Below are 13,671 nucleotides of genomic sequence, written 5' to 3' on the forward strand. Positions count from 1 at the left end.
CATCAGGAGAGGACGCACTAAGCAACATGTGGTATTTCTGAAGTGACGTTTTTGCTCCGGAGGGTATAAGAAAGCTGATTGTCTCTTAGACGAATGAGAACGCTGTTTGAACGCTGACGAATATCAATAAACGACGTCTCCCTCTCCGTCAAACTTCTCTGTGCTTTTGTGTATATTTTGGGGCGTGGCGGATACACGGTCTGCTCCGAAAAAGGTTCTGGAGTGGGCAAGTCAAAGTCCGGATTCAATCCAATCGAGGTGCTGTGGTGTGACCTGAAAGGGGCAGTTCACCCTCCAACATGGCATATTTGAAACCATTTTGCAAAGAAGAGTGGGTCAAAAATCCTCCAAAGAGACTCATTACCAGTTATGGTCAATGTTTGATTGTCGAAAAAAGGGGGCAGTGATGTTTTCACGAAGGGCTTTTGATTTTTTTGTGCCTTAATGAATGAAATCGACATTAGTAAAGCCCATTTTGTATTTTTTGGTTTTGTCTTTGTGTTACTGTTGTGGAACGTGGATAATAACTAATGATAAGTTTGTAGGCATCTAGTGAGGGCTGCGGGATGACGTTGAGGGAGTTGGGGAGACAACCTTCAAGAGATAGCCTAACTTTATTTGAGAACACTATAAAAGCTAATGTTGAACGTTTGGAACTTTGAACATGTCTTGAATGCAATAAAGCTCCTTCCCTTTTTGCCATGTCTTCTCTCTGCGTATATTTTGATTTGACGATTTTAAATCATTCTAAGTGATAAACATACCCATATATACATATACTATTTTACACCACTTTGTGTGTGTGGCTGGAGAGGGATGGGCGCCACCAGGCTGTACATGCCCAAGACACACCACAGGAAACGCTAAGAGGATCTAACCAACCATATTTCTATCTATCCCTTTGTACCTTCTTGAGCAGGAAGTCGTTCATGGCGCGATAGTCGTGGGCGGAGCTTAGTATGTGAAGGGCGTCGTTTTGCCACTGGGCAGGTTCCAAAGTCACGCTGCTGATTTTTAGACTCCGCCGACGTTTGGACTTGGGGGACGGGTCTTTGGACTCTGCCCGAAGCCGTGCCCACTCCGGGTCTGGACTTGGAGGCGGGGACGGGACCTCTAAAAGAGGGGAAAAAATACATTTGGCTGGAAATAAAGCGCACCTGACTATAAGCCGGAGCCATCATTTTTAAAGGGACAGTGTGTAATATGTAGTGCCTCCTATTGGTAGCCAAAAACCTTTCATTAAAAGAAGGCATTGATTTGAATACTAGTAAAAAACACTACTTCTTTCACATAGCAGACTCCATACCTAGTTGTTGCCGCCATGTTTGTCGGGCATCTTGCTGCTACGCTGTGCTTATTTAGCACTGCTTTCCCTTTGCGTTAGACACTGACAAATATCACATAGTGAACTGCAATTTAATAATGATTTCAATCAAGATTTCTTGCTAACTAGCTAGTAGCTACAGCTTACACGACTAACCATTGCTGTGAGTAATGGTACTCCAAAAAAGAATGGTCGCATCATCGGTATGTAGTATCAGTACTCATTGTATTTGTAATGTAAAAACTGATACTGACTATAAAATAAAAGTAGACGATTTATTAGGTTATTTAATAATATGACAGGACTCTTGACAATTAAAAAGAAATGATTACACACTGTCCCTTTAATATAACATCGCTGCCATGTAAAACAGTTTTCAAAGGTACGTATTTATTCTTTTATTTTGAAATGTGTCTTACCAGGCGTTCCCCCAGTACTCTCACTCCTGTCGGCCATCTTGTCCCTGGACATTTTCTTGCCGCCTTGTTTGCTTTTACTCCAGAATCGCATTTTTCCTCTCATTCTGATTCAAAGATGAAAACGATATTTAGGGATTCTGTGATTTCCACTTTTTGAATTCTTAAAAATAATTGTCTACGTGCAGATGGTCCAAATAAAATAAATACAAATTATAAAATGTTTGGAATATTTGAATGATATGTATTTAAAACAACATTAATGTGTTTCTGTATAAATACTTTTTTAATTAGCTTGGACAAACATTGATTTTAGTTCGGGCTACATTTATTTATTTATTTTATTAATCCATATAAATAATTAACACACAAACAAACTGAATCTTCTAAATAAGGGATTATTTTATTCCAACTTTTTAAATTATAATTAAACAAAAAAATATTTTTTTATATGCATTTTAAACAAACAATAACACTTTACTCTATACATTTAATTAAACACAATTTTTTTAGTCCAGGCTAAGTCATTTAATCACTTATACAACTCTTTAATAAATTAGACACAAAAAAACAAGGTGAAAAGTTAGTTTAGACGAAAATAGTCATTTTAGTCTGGGCTACATTTATTTATTTATAGAGTTCTTTAAATATATGCAAACAAAACAAACTGAAACCTTTATTAAGAGAATGTATTTTTGCAAATTTGATAAAAATGTCTACTCGAGACTTAAAGATTCTTCGTTTTCCTCATGTTGGGGTTTTGAGTTTTTCCTTGCCTTCATGTAAGTTTTAGATCAGGGGGATGGTGTCATAATAGTCTGTAGTTTGCAATAATCTGTGGTCTGTGCAGCCCTTTGAGACTCTTTGTGATTAAGGGCCAAACAAATAAACAGGATTTGAGGTTTTTGAGGTTTTCCTTGCCCTCATGTAAGTTTTAGATCAGGGGGATGGTGTCATAATAGTCTGTAGTTAGCAATAATCTGTGGTCTGTGCAGCCCTTTGAGACTCTTTGTGATTAAGGGCCAAACAAATAAACATGACTTGAGGTTTTTGAGGTTTTCCTTGCCCTCATGTCGGTTTTAGATCAGGGGACGGTGTCATAATAGCCTGTAGTTTGCAATAGTCTTTGATCTGTGCAGCCCTTTGAGACTCTTTGTGATTAAGAGCGTTGCAAAATAACATGACTGGACTTGTATACTGTCGGTATTTCCGTGATGGAATTTTGGTCTCGGTCCTTTTATATTCCCTATAATTTGTACTTGTACCGTATACATCTTCCTGTCATCCACTGGCTTGATTCCCTCATCCGGGATATAGTGTTGCCCCTAAGCATTGTGGGACTTGTAGTCCACAGACGAACGCTACACACAACTGGCTTGCTCACTAAGAAAAGCCTCATGCCTTTTGCTCTATTTCTCCGGGAAATCATCCTTTGAATTCAAGCACTTATCAAGTACTTTCAAGGCCATTTTTTTCCAGTACCTCCAAAGGAGGGGGGGTTGAGTTAAATGACTCAAATAAAGTGGCTAACTTGCTGCTAGCAAACACCATTTTTGAGCTTTTCCTATCTTTTTTGTCAATAGGCTGCTATAAACTGACATGAATTCTGCCATTCTACCTCAACAATGCACGCACAGCTCCAAAATGTCACACAAAGATGGAAAAGGCTCTATAGGTGTTGGGTAATAATGGAGCAATATGGAAGACAAAAAATAGAAAGAAACGTATGTATAAAAAGCAAAAACCAAAAATTAGACCAATTTGGACTAATTCTAATGATATTGAATGCTCCAGAGCTGCTAAAATTTATTTTATACTTTTTATCTTACATTTTTTGCATGTTTTTCAGAGAGTCTGTGTCTAAATTTAGCATATTATCAGCTCTTTTCAGCGAGCCGAGCCCAAAAAAAAAACAGTTTTTAAATAGAGCTGTCGTCTTGGGTGCGACCAGTAGGGGGCAGGCGTGTTGGCGTCATTTTCATGCGTCCCCCAAAACTATTCCTCATTTATTGCGTGGTCTATCGAGTCAGACTGCCAAGAAACATGGCAGTGGCAACCATTTGAAGCAATTTCAAGCACTTCACTCCAAGTGCAAGCATTTTCCTGGATTTCAAGTACCCGAAGAACCCTACACGCAGAAAAAATAAAAAACAAAAAATAAAAACAATGCATTGTGTTTCCTCTTTTGGTTTCCTGACTACTTGAGTCTGCTAGGAGTCAAAAATATGCAGGAATGGCCACAGTTATATAAAGATAAATAAACTGAAGAGCAAAGAAACACAAAAAATTTAAATCAATAAATTGCATTGTATGCCTGTTGGGTCTAAAAAAGACCACTTACGTGTGGGAGAGCTATAAAAGTTGGCTAACGCTAGAAAATACACCAGGCATGAGACTTGTTGAGTTTTCTCTACAACTGCAGTTGGAGGGGGAGCTCAGAGGAGCGAGGAATTTACTCGCTTTCTCTGCTTGCTAGTGGAAACTCCCTCTGACCCTCGCCCCTTCTGCCTCTGTGTTTTATTAAGGGTGGAAAAGTACTGAGACAAAGAGAAAATACCATCCCCCCTGGCACAGTACCAACACTTTTAAATAAAGACAGGAAAACTAGGAGACGCCAAAAAGGGCCATACAACTGATTGGAAATACACACCTTTGAGCAAATACTTTTAAGCCTACTTTACAATGCCTTTCCCCTATTCTGGTTTCCTGATGACTCGAGTCCGATAGGCGTCGAAAATACGCAATATTGGACGTGGTCGCATGGAGATATATACTGATAAGCTCGCTTTTACAAATAAATAGCGCTTATCTAATCATGATGTAACTGTAGTCAATTTCTGTCCGTTTCGGTCTCCGGTCTCATTCGCTTTTGACGATTTGGTGTCCTACCTTCCGTCCTGGCCGGAGGTTTTCCTCAGCGCCTGGACTTTGCCCAGATCTCCGGACGACACGGTCTTGTGGATCTTCTTGGGATCTTTGTGGGGATCCTGTCAAACAAAATGGTGGAGATGAGGACATGTCTTTCTGCGTTCTGGGATTCAGAGGACGTCCGTCAAGAGGAAGGTTGTCCAGGGGACGTCACCTAAAGCTGGAGAGAGTGGAAGAGATGTGGAAGAGATGTGGACTTTCCAGACAAATTTCAGGAGGAAACTTGTGCTTTGCAATGGTTCGATTCCAGCAGGATTTTCACTTGGCAAATGATTTTTTTCTGAGAGCCTTCTACAGAAACTTGACAAATGGAATGGAAACTTTATTTCTTTATTCAAATACTTTTTTTTGATTCTCATTTATGGATTTATTTCTTGTATAATGTAGTTTATAATCGTTATGTTTCATACGATTCCATATTTTTTTATCACTATCGTTTTTTAATATTCTATGAATTTAACTTTGATCTATTTTGTATATTTTATTATTTCATTGTCATTTTATCTGTATTTATCCATTTTCATTTGGTTTAATGATCTTATTTTAAAGTTTCGTGTTTGTTTATTTGTTAGTTTAGAATTGTATTCTTATTTTTCTTATTTCATATTAATGCATTTTTTATTTTTTGCATAATGTATTTGGTTTTATATGACCTTTTTAGAATCATTTAAAATTGTATTTATTTAATTTCATGATTTTATTTAAACGTCATATTTATTTTATTTTCTAGTATCGCTTCCCAGTTTTATTTTGAATTGATTTTAATATAAAAAAACTTTCCAATGTAATATATATTTATTTCAATTTATTTTCCATTAAAAAGATACTTTTTATTTGATGTTTGTAATTTATTATTTTATAACTGTATTCTTGTTTTTCTTATTTCAGATTAATGTATTTTTCATTTTTTGCATAATGTATTTTATTTTACCTTTTTAAAATCATTTAAAATTGTATTTATTTCATTTTATTATTTTATTCAAATGTAATATTTATTTTATGTTATAGTATTGCTTCCCAGTTTTATTTTAAATTGATTTCAATATTAAAAACTATCTTCCATTAAAAGATACTTTATATTTGATTTTTGTCATTTATACTAATGTTGAATTATTTTTTTACAAACACAAAACTAATGATGTTTTCATTTGATCGTTTCAGATTTATTGTAGAAAATGTATCTATTATAGAAAACAACATAATATTATTTGACATTAAAAAAGAAGCTAATTTAAGCATTTTTCAACCCATTTTTTATCAAATAAACTCGAGTACTTAAAAAAAAAAATCAAGAAATATTTCTCCGAGCAGAATAATCCAATAGATGAAATGATCGTTTATAAAATATTTTCTCTTGTTTTCTCAAAAATACATTCAAAATACGACAAAAGTATTTTCCAGTTAAACATTATTTGACGACAACTTTTCTTAAATTTCTAAACAGGATTTTTTTTGCTAAAAATGCCGTGGGCCAAGGAAGTCAGGTCAGCGGGCCCTATATGGCCCCCGAACCATAGATTGCGCTGGGGTTTTTTAGTTTCATCCTGACATTTCCTGGAATATCTTTCACTTTTTTGTGCGTTTATTCCCATTTGAATGTTAATCGTTATGAAGGAAGAGAAGAAAGCGTGATTAGTTGATCGGCGCATGCATCGGCGCATTATTCCGCTTTTGGGAAACGCGGGCGCATGCGAATAATTTGCGTTTTTCGATGAGGAAGCCCCTCCGTGAGAAGACGGGGAGAGATCCGAGGAGGCCGTCGCCATTTACCATCCTGTGTCGGACGCGAGGGGGGCAGAGGGAGGGGGCCTTGTGGCGGGAGCGGGCGGGGACATAGTATCCGTCCTCGTCGTCCGATTGGCTGGCGCCTTCCGAGTTACAGCGAGTCAGGAAGTCGGATCGCGTCCGGGACGTTCGCGCTTTCTTTTTGGGGCGGGGCCGCTTCACCTGTTGCCGGGCGACCAAAACGCATCGTGATCATAGTCGAACCCAGGGGTCTCATACTCGATTTACTCGAGGACCGTCCACTGGAGCTAAAGTCCACTGATAAAAACATGCTGTTCTCAAATATCTTCCTTTTTAAAAATTCAACACAAAAGAAGATCTAGAAATAAAACTACAAGGAGAGAAGACGTCAACGGATTTTGAACTTGCAAGGAGATAAAAAATTCCGACAATTTCTAAAAGCCTTAACTTTTTAGCAAATCTCCTAAGTTACAAAAAACAGATCCGGCCTAAAGGGTGTGGGTATCAAAGAACACCGTCACAATCATGCGAACCAGGGGTCCGAAACTCAATTTACTTGGGGGCTATTGGAGCTAGGGTTCTGGTGAGGTCGGGCAAAATCAAGTTTTTCACTTAAAAAAAGCACTTATTAAAAGTATTCCCCTGTTCTTAATAAAAACAATATCTACAAATAAAGACAACATTAAGAATGTATATGAAATTCCATCAATGAGTATTAGATAAGTCCATCATACACCAGGGCTGCCCTTAAAGGGACAGAGATAGATAGATGTCTAGATAGATGTCTAGATAGATGGATGCCTAGATAGATAGATGTCTAGATAGATGTCTAGATGCCTAGATAGATAGATGTCTAGATAGATGTCTAGATGCCTAGATAGATAGATGTCTCGTTTGATAGATGTATAGATGGATAGATAGGTCTCTAGATAGATGTCTAGATAGATAGATGCCTAGATAGATTTCTAGATAGATGTCTGATGCCTAGATAGATAGATGCCTAGATGGATAGATGTCAAGATGTCTAGATGTCTAAATAGATAGATGTCTAAATGTCTAGATGCCTAGATAGATATATGTCTAGGTAGTTGTCTAGGTAGATGCCTAGATAGTTAGATAGATGCCTAGATGTCTAAATACCTAGTTGTCGAAATGTCTAGACAGATAAATGGTATCCTTGTGTTGAAAAAAATAAAATAAAATAAAAGAAATACAATACAGAAATCTTCAATATCACGAACAATAAACAAATCAAATAATTATTCAAATCATGAATTGACCCCAAAATGTGATACAGTTTGTAACTGCAAGTGACTCTACCTCTCTGGTTCTGGAATCGTCTCTGAACATGGAAAAAGACCTTCCCTGGTTGACCAAATCCTTATCGGACCTGGAAAGACGAGTTTTTTGGTTAGATCTGAACCAGGATAGAAGAGAACCATCAAGGTTTCAACCTACTTGGAGAAGGGCAGCTTGCGCCTGGGCGGCGAGAAGACGGCTTTTTCCGTCATGTTGACGATCACGGTCTGGGTGGAGGTCTTCTTTTGGGTTTTGGATGGTTTCTTTTGCTGTTCGACTAAGTTACTGGGAGAAACTGCAGAATTCAGATCAAGGATGGAGTTTTTAAGGTCACTTTTGGGTTCTTCTGGACTTGCAGGAGACGGAACCACCGAGGAGTTCCCGATCTCGACGGTGGACGGTGTGGTTTTTTCAATTTTGATGGGAGATCCGACCTCCAAACCTGAAATGTAAGTACCCTGAGAACAGGGCGGCGTTCCGAGAACTTGAGAGGTTCTTTCAGGACTTGGAGGTACCGGCGTACCATCTTCCAGAGGACTGTCATTCTGCATGCTGATCAGAACCACAACAGGTCTCCGGGAGGTGGACTCCCTTCTTTTGGGACTTTCCCATTTTGGTTCTCGAACGGGACTTTGGTCCGAGGCGATGTAGAACGTTGCCCTTGGAGTTTCTATCTTGGGTTTTTCGTTGTGGTTGGAATCCGTCACCGGTTCTTCGGGGTTTTCGTCCAGAAGGAAACGCTCCCGAGAGACTGTTGATCGGGATTCTGACCCTCCCGGACTTTCCGACTCTAAATCCTCCGTGGTGAGGGTTTCAAAGCTGTCGAGAGACCCCAGGGGTGAAGGTCTGTGGTGGTCCTCCTGGGGACAGGTCCCGCCGTCTGGTCCCACATTACCAGTCCTGACCTTGAGAAGTTCCAAACTGAACTGGGCCTGCTCCAGTTCTCGCAGACGTCGGCTCGCTCTCTTGGACCGGGTCTTGAGGCTGGCATCGTCGACGGTCCGACTTCCATCGGACTCTCTTTCGGGTTCTTCTAGCGGTTCTTCGGTGAGGTTCTGGACACTGTCAAACTCTGACAAAGGGAGGTCCTCGTCGGGTTCTTGAGGTTCCAGATGCTGTTTCAGTTCTCGGAACCTGAAATGAGAAAAAGATGGATTATTTACTTAGGATTTGCGGAAGTTTGTACAAATCAGTTCAGGAAATTCCAATCCCTAATCGATGAAAATATGTATTCTGGGTGTTATGAGGAAAATAAACAAATAAATAAAATGATAAATGAATAATAATAATACATTTTATTTAATAGTGCTTTCTTGACACAATAGTTTTTCTTTAAAAAAAAAATAAAGTTTAGCAAAATAAAAGCTAAATATCTAAATAAATAACAATATTTTTAGGAGGATGAAAAAACCCTATTATTACATTAAAATAAATGAATGTATTTACAAATAAAAACAATAAAAAAATAAAAAATAAAAAATAAAAAACGTTTAGCAAAAAAGTACTAAATAAATAACAATAATTTTTTAGGAGGATGAAAAAACCCCCGACTATTATTGCGCCAAAATAAATGGATGTACTTACAAATAAAAATAAATAAATACATAAAAGAACGTTTAGCAAAAAGTACTAAAAAAAATGACAATAATTTTTTTACGAGGATGAAAAAAAAACCACGATTATTGCCCCTAAAATAGATAGATATATCTACAAATCGAAAGTACTAAATAAAAAAGTATCATCAAATATTATTTCTTTTCTGGTGAATGAAAAAACCCAATTATTTAACACCCCAAAATAATATTGACATTTCAAAAATAATAAATACATCATAAATGAATTGCTAATATATGTTTTATAGCAGGGTGAAAAGAAACACTATTAGTGAAAAGAAACACTATCATAATAAATCTTTTTTTTCTAGAGGATGAAAAAACACACTATTAGTTACCTCGCAAAAGCAATTATTAAAATGAATACTAAATACGGACAGACTGAGGAGATGATTTCTTCCTCATGCCATGAGGCTCTTTAACTCCACCCGGAGAGTCAAAGCCCACATGAAACCCCACCCTCACATTTGCATATGACCCTATTTTTATGACAGTGTGTATTTTCTGTAGCACTATTGAAATACTCAATAGCAAAACTTTATATTGGGTATTTTTGTATTCTATATCTTTTATTTTATTTTTCAACACAAGGATACTGCTGGAAGTGTGAATTTCCCTACGGGGATGAAGAGAGTATCTATCTATCTATCTATCTAGACATCTATCTATGGTATCTATCTATGGTATCTATGCTATCTATAGTATCTATCGTATCTATGGTATCTATCTATCTAGCTATGGTATCTACGGTATCTATGGTATCTATCTATCCATCTATCTATCTCTTTATGGCATCTATGGTATCTATCTATTTATCTATCTCTTTATGGTATCTATGGTGTCTATCTATCTATGATATTTATCGTATCTATCTATGGTATATATCTAGCTATGGTATCTACGGTATCTATGGTATCTATCAATCTATCTATGTTATCTATGTTATCTATGCTATCTATGGTATCTATCTATCCATCTATCTATCTCTTTATGGTATCTATGGTATCCATCTATCTATCTATCTATGGTATCTATCTATCGATAATAATTGAATTTTTTCCAGGAGGATGAAAAAAACCCAATAACTATTAAATAATACTAATAATAATAATACATTTCACTTCAAGACACTCAAGGTTGCTATATAACAAGAATAAAACAAGAATTTAACATCAAAAATGTTTGAGAGTTTGTCATTCTATTTTGCCATCTTTAAAATGCGGCTTTACCTGCATCGGGCCAGGTAAGCCCTCCCCAAGGCTTGCAGGAGCGTCACCGTCCTGCAGGTGTCACTGTAGCGCCTCCTTTGGAGAAAGCCCCTCCAGGCCGCCTGGATCAAGATGGCCGCCTCCGTCTTCCTCCGACGCAACTTCCTCCAATTCTTTTGGATCAGGAGCGCCGAGTTCCGACACCGCAGATACCTGCGGCGCTGCCTGCAGCGCCGCCATGCGGTCTGGAGACAAAGCGCAGCTTGCTCTTCGAGCCGGGGATCGCCGTCTCCGAGGAGGCAACGGCGCCACCATCGCTGAAAAAAAAAAATGCGGTCGTGGGCTTTGGGACTCATTCTTAAAGCGCCAGTGTGTCGTATTTGACCACTAGATGGCACTGTAATTTCTGACGCCAACCAAAACCAGTCTCTTTTTCTTCGCTCTTTTCCACTGTTTCTTTTCTTCTTTTTAGTTAGATTCCTTATTCTCTTTTTCTTTAATTTTCTTCTTTTCATTTTCACCCCCTTATCTTGTTTCTTTCCTTCCTTTATTCTCAATTTTCTCTTTTTTCCTTTCCCTCATATTCTCGCTTTTCTCTTTCATCTTTCCCATTTTCTTTCTTTTGTTCTCCCTTTTCCACTTCCCCCAGTTTTTCCCTCCATTTTATTTCCTTACTTTTTTGCTTTTTAGTTTAATTCTTTCTTTCTTTTTACTTTAATTCCATTCTTTTCCTGCCTTTTCTTTTACTTCATTCTTTTTACCCCCTCTTTTCTTTTTCTTTCCTTTATTCTTCCTATTCTTCCAGTTTCTCTTTTTTTCTTGGTTTTTCATTTCCTCGTTTTTCTTTTTTAAATTGTATCCATTTTCCTCCCGTTCTCATTTTTTATTTTCCTTCCTTCTTTTTTCCTTTCTTCTTTCGTTTTTCTTTCTTTCTTCCCTTTATTCTCCATTTTCTCTTTTTGTCTTTTTCGTTTTCCTCTTATTCGCTCTTTTCTCTTTCATCCTTCCCCCTTTCTTTCTTTTTTCTCTCATTTCCCTTTTGCACTCTCATTTTCCCCTCTTTTTAATTTCTTTACTTCCTTTTCTTTTACTTCATTCTTTTTCCCTCTTTTCTTTTTTTCTGCTTTCATTTATTCTCTCACTTTCTTCCTTCTTTTCTCTTTTTTCTTCTTCTATTTCTTCTTTCCATTATTCATCTTTCCCCCTTCCTTTTTCCTTCCTTCTTATTTCTTTACTTTTTTCCTTTTTAGTTTGATTCCTTCTTTCTTTTTACTTTAATTCCATTCTTGTTTCACCTTTTCTTTGACTTCCTTATTTTTTCCCCTCTTTTCTTTTTCTTCCCTTTGTTCTTCCTATTTTTTTCAGTTTCTCTTTTTTCTTGGTTTTTCATTCTGTTGTTTCCTCTTTTTTATTTTTCTTCCTTCATTTTTCATTTCTTCTTTCATTTTTTTCCTTCTTTTCTTGTTTTTCTTCTTCTATTTCATCTTTTCTCCTTTGTTTTCCCATTTTTCCTTTTCATCTTTATCTTTTCTTTCCCTCCTTTGTTTTTCTTTCCGGAGTCGTATTTTTGTATTACTCGAGTATTTGTATTACTGTAGTATTTCTGAAGTAGTATGTTTGTCCATAGTCGGAGGAAAAGGTGAAATCTTACCTGGAGGACGCGGGCGGCCCATCGCATCCGAACAAAGTACTTCCTTTCCAGCACGGCGCGAAATCGGCGCTGAAGCGTCACGATACGGCAGAGTACTTCCTGGTGGAGGAGGGACTGAAGGCGCTGACGCTCCGCCTCCCGAAGGAAAACCTGAAAATCAAAAACTCTCAACAAAGTTCCTTCCACTTTTCTCGAAATGCCTTTTAAAATCCAATTCAAGACGAAATCCACAAAACAAAACAATCCAAACACCTAAAAATCAGGGTTCCTCCACCAACTTTGTGGAATTTTGCTCTGATTAGAGCCTCCTTCTTGTTTCCAAACTCCAGACTGTGACGGTGACACGAAGAGCATGCTCGGATACACGCCAGGCAGGTACTACAGAGTACTGAGAAGTCTAAATAGATACTAAGGATATGAAAATGTAGTATAAAAAAGAAAAAGTTGTGAAAAGTACTGAAAGGTATGCCAGAATACTGCAAAGAAGGAAAAACATCCCTGATGCCTGACTTGCAGGCGCTGCAGCGAGTTATAAGTATTGAAAATATACAAAAGTACTGAAAAGTACTAGAAAGTACTAAGTCTATGTAAAAACTAAGGGTATGAAAATGTAGTATAAAAAAAGAAAAAGTTGTGAAAAGTACTGAAAGGTATGCCAGAATACTGCAAGAACGAATCGATCCCGATGCCTGACTTGCAGGCACTGCAGCTAGTAATAAGTATTGAAAATATACTCGAGTACTGAAATGTACTACAAAGTACTAAGAAGTCTAAATAAATGCTAAGGGTATGAAAATGTGGTATAAAAAAGTTGTTGTGAAAAGTACTGAAAGGTATGCCAGGATATTGCGAAGAAGGCAAAACATCCCTGATGCCTGACTTGCAGGCGCTGCAGCGAGTTATAAGTACCGGGTATTGAAAATATACAAAGGTACTGAAAAGTACTAGAAAGTACTAAGTCTATGTAAAAACTAAGAGTATGAAAAAGTAGTATAAAGAAGAAAAAGTTGTGAAAATGACTGAAAGGTATGCCAGAATACTGCAAAGAAGGAAAAACACCCCTGATGCCTGACTTGCAGGCGCTGCAGCGAGTTATAAGTATTGAAAATATACAAAAGTACTGAAAAGTACTAGAAAGTACTAAGTCTATGTAAAAACTAAGGGTATGAAAATGTAGTATAAAAAAAGAAAAAGTTGTGAAAAGTACTGAAAGGTATGCCAGAATACTGCAAAGAACGAATCGATCCCGATGCCTGACTTGCAGGTGCTGCAGCGATTAATAAGTATTGAAAATATACTCAAGTACTGAAAATTACTAGAAAGTACTAAGTCTAAATAAATACTAAGAGTATTAAAATGTAGTATAAAAAAGAAAAGAAAAGAAAAAGTTGTGAAAAGTACTGAAAAGTATGCAAGAATACTGCAAACAGAATATCACCCCTGATGCCTGACTTGCAGGCGCTGCAGCAAGTTATAAGGAATGGAA

The 13,671-nt window shown here is 37.3% G+C and overlaps 1 protein-coding gene across 1 annotated transcript in view; it reads right to left on the bottom strand.

Annotated features, from left to right (window-relative positions):
- Positions 1–13,671, bottom strand: part of LOC148362063 (unconventional myosin-IXAa-like) — a 96,494-nt gene that overhangs the window by 18,823 nt on the left and 64,000 nt on the right. The window contains exons 23-29 of the mRNA XM_088339485.1: positions 12,186–12,335; positions 10,556–10,851; positions 7,873–8,847; positions 7,735–7,804; positions 4,630–4,727; positions 1,744–1,847; positions 908–1,113 (exon numbers count right to left, since the gene is read on the bottom strand). Coding sequence (XP_088195611.1) covers positions 908–1,113; positions 1,744–1,847; positions 4,630–4,727; positions 7,735–7,804; positions 7,873–8,847; positions 10,556–10,851; positions 12,186–12,335 — 1,899 coding nt within the window. The remainder of the gene's footprint in view (positions 1–907; positions 1,114–1,743; positions 1,848–4,629; positions 4,728–7,734; positions 7,805–7,872; positions 8,848–10,555; positions 10,852–12,185; positions 12,336–13,671) is intronic.

Source organism: Urocampus carinirostris, chromosome 7 (genome assembly GCF_059441175.1).
Source record: "Urocampus carinirostris isolate Australia breed hairy pipefish chromosome 7, RoL_Ucar_1.0, whole genome shotgun sequence".
Taxonomy (NCBI): Eukaryota; Metazoa; Chordata; class Actinopteri; order Syngnathiformes; family Syngnathidae; genus Urocampus; species Urocampus carinirostris.